This window comes from Geotrypetes seraphini, chromosome 7, assembly GCF_902459505.1.
Source record: "Geotrypetes seraphini chromosome 7, aGeoSer1.1, whole genome shotgun sequence".
In the NCBI taxonomy this organism is placed as follows: Eukaryota; Metazoa; Chordata; class Amphibia; order Gymnophiona; family Dermophiidae; genus Geotrypetes; species Geotrypetes seraphini.
In genome coordinates, this window is record NC_047090.1 from 104,809,087 (window position 1) to 104,821,560 (window position 12,474).

Genomic DNA, 12,474 nt, shown 5'->3' on the forward strand with positions numbered 1-12,474 from the left:
AGACAAACATTGTAGAGAGAGTCCAGTGCAGTCCAAATTGATTTCAAGGTGATTTCAGCAGGTCTCTCTAGAGGTTGAAGAGTTGGAATTACTATAGCCGCCTTCGATGAAGATGAACCAGTCGGAAGGTCCTGAGGAGTCGGTAAGCCCGAAGGCTGCATTAACAGGGTAACTTCCGCTGTCGGCTGCGAAGGAGGCGCTGGTCCCGCGGGGCTGAGTGATGTCTCGCTCCCCAACGCCGACACTTCCCTAGCGTTCAGCGGGAACGCCCCGGGGCGAAGACGCGAAAAAGCTGGTGATAGCTCCCTGCCGCTGTAAGGTAGACTCCGACGGACGGGCTACCGCCGCTCTACCTCTTCTTTTTGGCATATTGAAAATTAAGCTAAAGAAGCAGGAAAATACTTAAGGCAGGAGCTGTAATCACCACGTCTTACTACCAAGACGCCATCTTGTTTCTCTCCAGCCTGAATACTTATTTTAACAAACGTTCTAGTGCAATATGTCTAGTGGTGCTGAACACTAGGGCTTTGCATCTCAACTTGCAAGTTGCTTGTAGAATGCTGTCGGTCATCTTTTGAACTCCACCTCCTTCCCAGGCTTTTTTTTTCCCCTCAAGCAAGTTGTTCAGAAGTGTTTCTGCCCTACTCTGCTCTGCGGTTTTATTATTTTCAGGTGGCCTACATTCCTTTATGGAATACTAGCATAAATGAGTATATATGCATTTAAAATTTAGGCGTGAGTACTTACACAGTCAGAGTTGATATAAATGTAAGTGCCTAAGTGCTTAAAGATACCTGCATAACTGTCTCAACATGGTCTCTACTTTTTCCCTAACCCGATATCTTTTGGGTTTCACTTTTTGAAGAATATTCTGGGTTTAGAGAGATGATAAAAACGAAGGGTGTTTCCTACATTTTTCCTTGTTCCTTTTTCCCCCATTTTCATTTTTCCCTTTATTCAAATATTATTGTCCAGTAAACTACTTAGAAGTCTTCTGGATTGATTAGTCCATCTAGTTATCAAATAAATATGAACTAACGGTAACTAAAGTTCTGTGATAACTTGTCATAGAAAACACTGGTCATAATTTGCCTATTCATAATTCCCCCTCCACTATCACAATTCTGCCAGCTGCTGCCTGCTATAAAACAATCTATTTATATAGGAAAAAATATTCAGTCTGCACCAACAAGCAGCTTGTAAGTCGCATCCAGCTGCAGGGCTGTCTTGCCTAAGGAGATTTGTAGTGTGGCTACATGGTCTACCCTATAGAACCCAGATTCTATAGGGTACATAAGAGTTGCCACTGCTGGATCAGACCAGTGGTCCATCATGCCCAGCAGTTCGCTGGTCTGACCCAGCAGCGGCAACTCTTTTGCAACCAGGAAAGACACTACTTTCGGGTCCTCCATTTTGAAGACAGGCTTAGGGGACCCACCTTAGACTATGGGGACTGCTTTGGTACATCTTTAGTTCAGGACCTAGAAAGAAAGATTAGGTTCTTACCTCAGTAATGTTATAGATGTATCTAGTGGTCCTGAAGCCCTGTGTGTGGGATTTTTCTTTCTTGGGATCAGTCTGGATTTGAAGAATTTTCTCTCTTGCTGGGGGGGAGGGGTGAAGATGATGCATAGATAATCTTCATGACCATACAGTCTGGCTTAAGTCTCTGTTTGATAGTAGGTCATGCGAGTAGCTATGAGCTCCATAAATAAGTGATGGTTGGATATTATAATGTTATTTTCTATGGCCCTTTTTTATGAAGCCACAGTAGGCTTTTTTATTGCTTGCACAGCAGTATTAGCTTTGAGGCTCATAGGAAGTCTACAAGCATTGGAGCTTTTACTACTTTGTCGGGCGATAAAAAAGCCAACATGGCTTCATAAAAGGGGGGAATGTTAGAGAGCAGAACAAAATTGTAGTGTTGGGGATTTTCCCTATTGTCCTCTTTCCTGTTATGTCTTTTATTACAGTGCTACTTGATTGCTTTTGTACAAACTAAGCAGCTCCCTGGGAAGGAGGTGGTGTTGGAAAACATGATTGACAGTTTTCTGCAAGTAAATTGCTAGTTGAGATACAAGACCCTAGCATTCAGGACCACTAGATACACCTACAAGAAAGATTACTGAGGTAAGAACCTAATCTTTCTATATAGTCGATATGCTATCCAGTGTTCTTACATTAAGAGTGGGCCAAACACTAAGACTATGAACTAAACACATATCCCTTAGACTTGGTCTGGTCAATGTATTAAAAACAATTTTTAAAGTCCCTTATCTTAACGTTTAGAAGTGTAACACGCTGCCTGACAGAATACCCTGTTTCAGTATTTCCTCAGAGGCTGTTCATTCTTGAAAATCACTGCCAGACAATCTGGACTTAAATGATTAGTGGGCTCCACAACACCTGATGATGGCTGACTATACACTATACTACATATACTGTAGATAATAAGAGGACAATGAATATGGATTATGGTTTATTAGGCTCATTATACCACTGTTCATGCTTTCCTATGTTTTGAATATTTAAAACATGGTCTATTATACAAACCATCCATTGCAACCCTAAATCTGAATTTGTGTTTGTCCAGGTGAAGAAGATGGCAGAGATCAAGCCAAACTTGAAACAAAAGTTTGGGAAGCATATAATCCACTGACAGATAAACAGATAGATCAGTTCTTGGTAGTAGCACGGTAAGAACTTTCAGTACTTCTTGATATTTCTGAAGCTTTGAAAACTATGCTGCCTCTTAATTTATTGTTGAGTTACTGTCATGGAGAACTTTGATTTCTTTAGGTTATTGAGCACTTTTCTCTATCATATGGGTTGCTGATTCTGTCACAGTGCATTTGGAACTTGAAGCACTATTTTTCTTATTCAGTACCACAGGTATCAGAATGCATTCCAGAGAAAAGATTGTAACCACTGAGCAAGGCATGTTTGTGGTTAGGGGAGATCAAAAATAAAATTTGCTTTCAGTATTTATTTTAAATAATTTTGGAAAATCATACAAGAATTTGTGATGTATGAATCAAGTCAGACAGTGACACGCCAGTCTTAAGTGTTAGATATTTGGTTCAGTTTATTAGATTTACTCCTCCGCTTAGGGATTCAGAGTCCATAGAAGAGGATTACAATAAAATCAGAAATGTGTAAGGAATGCCAATTACTTCAAAGAAAGAAAAAAAAAAAAAGAGCTTGACTCCCAAATATTTCTGAGATTCCCAGCCTGAAAAACAACCAACAGTAGCCATAAATTGGCAGTTTATTGATCTAAAAATGCTGTCTGAAACTAATGTGCTTTAAGCTGCTGTTTAAATATGGGTAAGGATGAAATAACCCATAAGGCTTCTGGCAATTTGTTCCAAAGAACTGGACCCACAACCGGCCACAAATATTCCTAAGAGTGGCTGTGGGAACCTGGCGATTGGTTGGCACTTGAAGAAAAGACTGCTGGAATGAACACAGAGATCTTACTGTTACATATGGCAGTATATATCTAGATAAAAATATCAGGAAACAGTTTGTACGAGCTTAAAACACAAAAAGTATTATATTAAAAATTCTGAACTTAATTGGCAGCCAATGTTCTGCTTGAAGTAAAGGGCTGATGTGATCAAACCTTCGACCACCTAGCAGCAGTTTCACCGCTATGTTCTGTATAAGCTGAAGCCACACAGCAGCGATGACTAACAAATTGGAATCGCTATGGGTTAAAATACCGGGAAGGAAAGGGCCCGAGATAAAGATGGGCCTGTACTATTGTCCACCTGGGCAAAACGAAACTACCGATGAAGAAATGGAAGCTGAGATGAAACGGGAATGCAAAAACGGTAACATGATCATTATGGGAGACTTCAACTATCCCGGAATAGACTGGAGTCTTGGAAACTCAAAATGCGCTAGGGAGACCGGATTCCTGGAAGCTATACAGGACTGCTTCATGGATCAGCTTGTCAGAAAACAGACGAGAGGAAATGCCACTCTGGATCTAATCCTTAATGGGCTAAGAGGACCTGCAAAGGACATGGAAGTAGTGGGACCGTTGGGAAACAGTGATCATAACATGATCTAGTTCAAAGTTGAAGTAGGAATACCAAAGGGAAAGAGAACCACATCGACAACTTTTAACTTCAAGAAAAGAAACTATGAAGCAATGAGGGTAATGGTAAGGAAGAAACTCAGGAACAACACAAAGAAATGGCAGACTGTAGAGCAAGCCTGGTCTTTATTGAAGGACATGGTAAGCGAAGCGCAAAATTGGTATATCCCCAGATTCAGAAAAGAGTGCAAAAAGAGCCGAACAAAAGACCCAGCGTGGATAACTAAAGAAGTTAAGAAAGCGATAGGGGATAAGAAGAATTCATACAAGAAATGGAAAAAGGGCAAAACCGAGGAGAACTGGAATGAACACAGGAAGTATCAAAAAGAATGTCACCTCATGGTTAGAAAAGCAAAAAGAGAATATGAAGAGAGGCTAGCCAGGGAAGCACGAAATTTCTTCAGATATGTTAAAGGGAAGCAGCCGGCTAGGGGGGAGGTGGGACCGCTGGATGGTAGGAGATAGGAGTGGAAGGGAGTGGTGAAGGAGGAAAAAAGTGGCAGAAAGACTAAACATGTTCTTTTCGTCAGTATTTACAAAAGAAGACACATCCAACATACCGGAACCTGAACAAATCTTCAAAGAAGACCAAGCAGAGAAATTAACATCCATGGAAGTAAGCCTTGAGGACGTACACAGGCAGATAGAAAAATTAAAATCTGACAAATCGCCGGGCCCGGACGGAATCCACCCTAGAGTATTGAAAGAACTATAGGAAGAAATAGCGGAACTACTACAGCAGGTTTGTAATCTATCCCTGAAAACAGGCGTGATCCCAGAGGATTGGAAGATAGCCAATGTTACGCCCATCTTTAAAAAGGGATCGAGAGATGACCCGGAGAACTACAGACTGGTAAGTCTGACATCGGTTCCGGGGAAAATGGTGGAAGCACTGATAAAAGATAGCATTGAGGAGCATCTAGAGAGGCATAAACTTATGAAAACAAGCCAACATGTCTTCTGCAAGGGAAGATCGTGCCTGATGAACTTATTGCACGTCTTCGAAGAAATTAACAAACGGATGGACAAAGGGGACCCCATAGACATTGTATACTTAGACTTCCAAAAAGCCTCTGACAAGGTACCCTTTGAACGCCTACTTCGTAAACTAAAGAACCATGGGGTAGAAGGAAACGTACACAGATGGATCAGGAATTGGTTGGCGGGCAGACAGCAGAAGGTAGGAGTGAAGAGCCACTACTCGACTGGAGGAAGGTCACGATTGGTGTTCCGCAGGGGTTGGTGCTTGGACCGCTGCTATTCAATGTATTTATAAATGATCTAGAAATGGGGATGAAGAGCAAAGTAATAAAACTCACAGATGACACCAAGCTATTCAATGGGGCTAGGACTAAAGAGGACTGCGAAGATTTACAAAGGGGCCTAAACAAACTAGGGGAGTGGGCGATGAGATGGCAGATGAAGTTCAATGTAGAAAAATGCAAAGTCTTACACGTAGGAAACAGAAACCCGAGGTACAGCTACACAATGGGAGGGCTGTTATTGAGTGAGAGTTCCCAAGAAAGGGACTTGGTGGTAATAGTAGACATGACAATGAAGCCATCGGCACAATGCGCAGCGGCTGCTAAGAAAGCAAATAGAATGCTAGGAATAATCAAGAAGGGTATTACAAGCAGAACGAAAGAAGTTATCCTGCCGTTGTATCGGGCGATGGTGCGCCCGCATATGGAGTACTGCGTCCAGTATTGGTCGCCGTCCCTAAAGAAGGACATGGCAATACACGAGAGGGTTCAGAAAAGAGCGATGCATTTGATAAAAGGTATGGAAAACCTTTCATACGCTGAAAGATTAGAGAGACTGGGGCTTTTTTCGCTGGAAAAGCGGAAACTTAGAGGGGATATGATAGAGACTTATAAGATCACGAAGGGTATAGAGAAAGTAGAAAGGGACAGATTCTTCAAACTTTCGACAACTACAAGAACGAGAGGGCATTCCGAAAAATTAAAAGGAGACAGATTCAGAACCAATGCTAGGAAGTTCTTCTTCACCCAACGGGTGGTGGACACCTGGAACGCATAGGACAGGGTATGGTATTGGAGTTCAAGAAGGGATTGGAGAATTTTCTGAAGGAAAAGGGGATAGAAGGGTATAGATAGAGGGCTAGTATACAGGTCCTGGACCTGATGGGCCACCGTGTGAGCGGACTGCTGGGCATGGTGGACCTCAGGTCTGACCCAACAGAGGCACGGCTTATGTTCTTATGTTCTTTTAGGCACCCTGTAAAACAGAATTGCAATAGTCTAAGTGTGAAATTACTAGGGCATGCAGAATAGTTTGCAGGGCATTTCGTGTCGTAAGGTGTTTAATTGAACAAATTTGTTTCAGCTTAAAACATTTTTGAACCAAAGTGGTTACATGTGGTTGAAATGATAGAATTGAATATAAAATGGCCCTCCAGCTTCAATGAGGGTAGAGATGGGATTAAGGCATTTCATGCAAAAAAATAACAGCTTGGTAGTAGCCACATTCAACTTCAATTTATTGGTCTGTAGCCAATCCATGATTAGAGATAACTGTGCATCCAACTCCTGAACCATATCCTCCAGGTATTTGTTGATAGCAACAATCTGGATGTCATCAGTATAAATAACAGGTGTAAGACCAACTGACTGGTTGCAAGGAGGGCCAAGAAGATTTTAAATAACAGTGGAGCTAACAAAGAGCACTGTGGCACTCCACAGGGGGAAGAATATGTGATGGAATAATTACCATCCCCATAAAACCTGGTATATATGAGACTCCAGGTAGGATGCAAACCAAGACAAGACTGTGCCTGAGATACCTCTTCGATGCAATCTAGACAACAGTAAACAGTGATCAATAAGATCAAAAGTCACTGAGAGATCTAAGGATAACAGCAGGGCTGAGCAGCTAAAGCACCATGCCTCCCAGATGGTCATAAGCAGTTCTAAAACAGCCATTGTAATATAGAATTGTCTGATACAAATGTCTCAAGATGTTTGGAGACAAATGGAAGTTGGTCAGTTGATCTATAGTTTGAAATCTGGCCTATGTCCAGGTTAAATAATCGCTGCTTTCCAGGCCAAAGGTACAAGGTCTGTTTGAAGACTGGCTTGTAACATCAAAAGTAAGAATGGGAGAAAAATACCTTTCGGCAAACTTTAATAAAGGGGAAGCATATTTCCAAAGTTCTTTATGCAAAGATTTTGTCTAACAGATATTTGTCACTGAGTCATATTTTGAGTCATCTTAGCATATATGTAGATTGGAGGATCCAGATTACTCTTAAACCAGCAGAATAGAGGCTAAAATCCAAGTCCCCCCTCCCCCCGAGATTCAGCCAGCGGCAGTCAGCATCATTTTAAATGCTGATCATCGCTGGCATAATTATACCCTGATACTTAGTGCCAGGTCTTGTTCGTGCAGCAGCACTGAATATCGGGGCTAATTCTAGGCAGCCTGCCCCCTGAAGTTTATGGAGGCCCAGACAATATTCACCCAGGGCCATATAAAGGTTATGCAGCTCCAGCTGAATATTGGACTGGGACCGCATAACTTAAAAAAAAATTAGTAAAAAGAAGCCCTCCCAACTCCCTGAATATGCCCCCTTGCCGTGCTAACCTTCACTCCCATCCCACCCAGAAGTCTAGAAGGTCCCTCTGGCCTACCTCTGTACCTGGTGGTCCAGCAAGGGTCAGTGGGGACAGGAGTGCAGCCTTCTCCCTACTGCCACTTGCAATGGGTTCTCAAATGTTTGCCTTGGTCTCTCACAGCAGCTTGTGGTACTACAGGAAGTACAGCAAGCTGCCGCAAGAGGTTGTGGCAGCCATTTTGAGAAGCTGCTTAAAGGGCAGGAGTGAGGAGGCTGTACTCCTTCCCCTGCTGGACCACCAGGTACAGAGCTAGGGGAGGTGCATGGGAGATCTTTTTTTTCTTCTCCCCCCTAAAAAAAACTATGCAGGCTCATGACGTGGTATTCAGCCAGGGGCCCATATAAAGCTAAGCAGTTACATCTAAAACAGCTTTTGAGCTTTACTAAATTACCCACTTAGATTATGCGGGCCTAGGCTGAATATTGCCAGCGCCTCCATAAGCCCTGGCTCCTCTCCAGCACTACCCCATGGCCCGCCCCAGACTGGTCCACATTGTTTTGGGTGGGTCAGAGCCAATATTTAGCAGCATTGCGCAGCTTAGTGCTGATTGGCGGCTTGGTGGCTATAGGTGATTTAAGTGGGCCAAAGCCTCTCTGGCTTGCTTAAATTGCTCTAAATACCTGCTGCAAGGTGTTTTAGCTGATTGGTTTGAATGTCAATGGAACTTACAGGTTACAAAAATGAAACAAGATACTTCATTTGTTATACAAATTCCATATCTCAAAAATAGAACAGTTATATCTTATCTTCCGGGATAAAACTCACTGTTAGCCCCTACTTTGTTTATCATAGTGGCTTCTTTCTGCTCCACACATTTAACAGTTACAGCTCTTGTTTTCATCCTTTGAATGAAAAAAAATCTTGTTTATACACAACCAAATTAGACTACATATTTGTTCTGAGCCAAAAGGGAGGGTAAAACACTGTAAGGTTGTGACTGAATCCTTTAAACAAAAGGATCACCCAGGATCATTTCCAAAAAAATTGTTTACTCATTCAGAACACCAATAGAAAGTCTACTACATAGGAAGAAGTGAATTTCCATACAAATTGGAGCTGGGAAAATTTAAGACAAATCTGAAGACTTGCAGCCACCACTAGCAAAAGATTGATTATGGGTGCTAAGAAATGTTTATTTCTGTAAACATTTCTTAGCATCCATACCAAATCAGTCCAGATCCTGTGGGTTATGTCTATTGGATGGAGACAGAGAAACAAAGTAATTTTGTACGGTTTGACTCCTAAGGGCACTGTGTAGCCTTAGAACGCTCAATATTTCTCTTTCGCTGGCAGATGGGATGGAGCAACCATGCAGCTCTTGAAGTGTTTCTGAGAAGCTCTTGGCCCAGTTAGAGAACTGGGCATCAATTGAACAGAGAGGTATCACACTTGATGTTTTAATCTCCATTATATTAAAAAACAAACAAACAGACCTGAAACAAGGTTGATATTCGGTCTGAGTCGTCCCCTCCCCTTTGCTCACCATTATTTTTTTATTTTTCCCTGGAAGGGGTTTAACCAATTGGATGAAAAGTTTTTTCCTCACATCAGAACATTAGAAGAGTTTCAAACTCTGCAGCATTTATTCCAGTCTGCTATAGCAGTTAGTAGAAATGGGGAGAAATTTGCCCCTGCTCCCTGCACTGCAGGGAGATAGATTTTTCAGATAGTCCTGAGGGAGCTTGTGTGAGTGACTCTGAATGTTTGGGCTGGTAACAGAGTTTATCCCAGGACAAGCAGGCAGCATATTCTTGACTGATGGGTGACGGCACCGACGGAGCCCCGGTACGGACAATTTTAGAGTGATTGCACTCTAAGAACTTAGAAAGTTCTAGTTAGGCCGCACCGCACGTGCGCGAGTGCCTTCCTGCCTGACGGAGGCGTGCAGTCCCCAGTTTCTTAGTTTCTGCGGAGCTAAGAAGACGCGTTTTTTTCAACGGCCGTTGAAAAACTTTTTTCGCCTTCCCGCTCGCTCGGTTTTTGCCTTGGAAGTTTCTCTTCCTTCTTGTTTCTTTTCTTTTAGTCTTATTTTTAAAAATAACAAAAAACTTGTATATTTTTATTTTTCTTGGGTTCGCCCCAGCGGGGCCTGGTGTAATCATTGAGTCCTCCGCTTTCGATTTAGCAGAGGTCATGTTCACCTTCATGCCCCCTCAGCCTGGATTCAAAAAGTGCCAACAGTGTGCTAGGCCCATCTTGTTGACTGACCCGCACAATTGGTGTCTCCAGTGCTTGGTTCTGGATCACAGGGCTTCCACCTGCACCCGTTGTGCTACTTTAAAAAAGCGTACTTTAAAGAACAGGCAAATTCAACAAAAACTCCTATTCGGTACCGCGATGGCTGATCCTGCGGCATCAACACCGGCGTCGACTGTTTCTCAGCCGGTGCCCACTTCCTCTACAGGTAAGCCGGCTAAGAAGCCTTCCTCCTTGGAGCGTCCTCCGGTCGCTGTGGCAGAGAGTCCAATCCTGCTGACCTCGAGGCGCCCCCCCCCCCCGTAAACGCTCTGCCCCTATAGAGGTGAGTGCATCCTCCTCGGCCTCCTCATCCTCTGGGCGTCGAGCGGCACCACAGGTACCGCAGAAAAAGAAAGCGGTACCAGTGCCCTCCCTGGATGACCGTATTGCGGCCATGCCTCTCATGTTGCGGACCTTGTTCAAACTCAGGAGGGAACACGCCACCATGATTCTCATCGCTCCACGGTGGCCCAGGCAACATTGGTTCTCTCTTCTGCTTCAACTCAGTTCCAGGGAGCCCATTCTTCTTCCACTGTTTCCTTCTCTGCTCACTCAGCATCAGCAGTCCCTCCTTCATCCCAACCTGCAGTCTCTGCACCTGACAGTTTGGTATCTCTTGGGCTGACCTCAGCTCATTCACTTCTTTCTCAGCCTGTTCGTTCTATTCTTGATGCTTCCAGGAAACCGGCTACTCTTCAATGTTACCACCAGAAATGGACCCGGTTTTCTTCCTGGTGCCTTCTACATCATCATAATCCAACTTCGCCAGCAGTAGAACTAGTGTTGGATTATCTCCTTTCTTTGTCTAACTCTGGTCTCAAATCTACTTCTATCAGAGTCCACCTCAGTGCCATTACTGCTTTTCATGAGCCAGTTCACGGAAAACCTATCACTGCTCATCCTTTGGTTTCCAGATTCATGCGGGGTCTTTTCAATGTGAAACCACCTCTCAAGCCCCCTCCTGTGGTCTGGGATCTTAATGTGGTTCTTTCCACCTTAATGAAGCCTCCTTTTGAATCCCTAGCCACAGCTCATTTCAAATTTCTCACTTGGAAAGTGGTCTTCCTTATTGCTCTCACCTCTGCCAGGAGGGTCAGTGAGCTGCATGCACTAGTTGCCGATCCACCTTTCACAGTCTTTCACCATGACAAGGTGATTCTGCGTACACATCCAAAGTTTCTTCCTAAGGTTGTCTCTGACTTTCATCTTAACCAGTCCATTGTCCTGCCAGTATTCTTCCCGAAACCTCATTCTCATCCTGGAGAACAGGCTTTGCATACTTTGGACTGTAAGCGTGCTTTGGCTTACTACTTACAGCGCACTAAACCTCACAGATCATCTCCCCAACTTTTTCTCTCTTTTGATCCTAATAAGTTGGGTCATCCTGTTTCTAAACGTACGTTATCCAATTGGCTTGCTGCTTGCATATCGTTCTGTTATGCTCAGATCGGACTGACACTGGAAGGTTCTGTCACGGCCCATAAGGTTAGAGCTATGGCAGCGTCTGTAGCTTTCCTCAGATCAACTCCTATTGAGGAAATCTGCAAGGCTGCTACTTGGTCCTCAGTTCATACTTTCACATGTCATTATTGTCTGGATGCATTTTCCAGACGGGATGGACACTTCGGCCAATCTGTTTTGCAAAATTTATTTTCATAGCGGCCAACCTTCCCTCCATCCCTCTTTTTGTTAGCTTGGAGGTCACCCATCAGTCAAGAATATGCTGCCTGCTTGTCCTGGGATAAAGCACAGTTACTTACCGTAACAGGTGTTATCCAGGGACAGCAGGCAGATATTCTTGCGTCCCACCCACCTCCCCGGGTTGGCTTCTTAGCTGGCTTATCCTAACTGGGGACCGCGCGCCTCCGTCGGGCGGGAAGGCACTCGCGCACGCACGGTGCAGCCTAACTAAAACTTTCTAAGTTCTTAGAGTGCAATCACTCTAAAATTGTCCGTACCGGGGCTCCGTCGGTGCCGTCACCCGTCAGTCAAGAATATCTGCCTGCTGTCCCTGGATAACACCTGTTACGGTAAGTAACTGTGCTTTATTCAGAATGACTAGGCCAAAGCACCAGCCTTTCTTGCTGGCTTAATCTACACACATAAGAACATAAGAAGTTGCCTCCGCTGAGGCAGACCAGAGGTCCATCTCGCCCAGCGGTCCGCTCCCGCGGCGGCCCATCAGGCCCATTGCCTGAGCAGTGGTCCCTGACTATCCCTATGACCTACCTCTACTCCTATCGGTACCCCTCAATTCCTTTATCCTCTAGGAACCTATCCAAACCTTCTTTGAAGCCTTGTAACATGCTCCGGCCTATCACAGCCTCTGGAAGCGCGTTCCATGTATCCACCACCCTCTGGGTGAAAAAGAACTTCCTGGCGTTTGTTCTAAACCTGTCCCCTTTTAATTTCTCCGAGTGCCCCCTTGTACTTGTGATTCCCCATAATCTGAAAAATCTGTCCCTGTCTACCTTTTCTATACCCTTCAGGATCTTG

The 12,474-nt window shown here is 44.0% G+C and overlaps 1 protein-coding gene across 8 annotated transcripts in view; it reads left to right on the top strand.

The window, feature by feature from the left end:
• The window catches only part of MTA1 (metastasis associated 1), a 428,762-nt gene that overhangs the window by 169,771 nt on the left and 246,517 nt on the right, over window positions 1-12,474 (top strand). For all 8 annotated transcript variants that reach the window (XM_033951860.1, XM_033951862.1, XM_033951865.1 and 5 more), the window contains one exon: window positions 2,594-2,696. In XM_033951860.1, coding sequence (XP_033807751.1) covers window positions 2,594-2,696 — 103 coding nt within the window. The remainder of the gene's footprint in view (window positions 1-2,593; window positions 2,697-12,474) is intronic.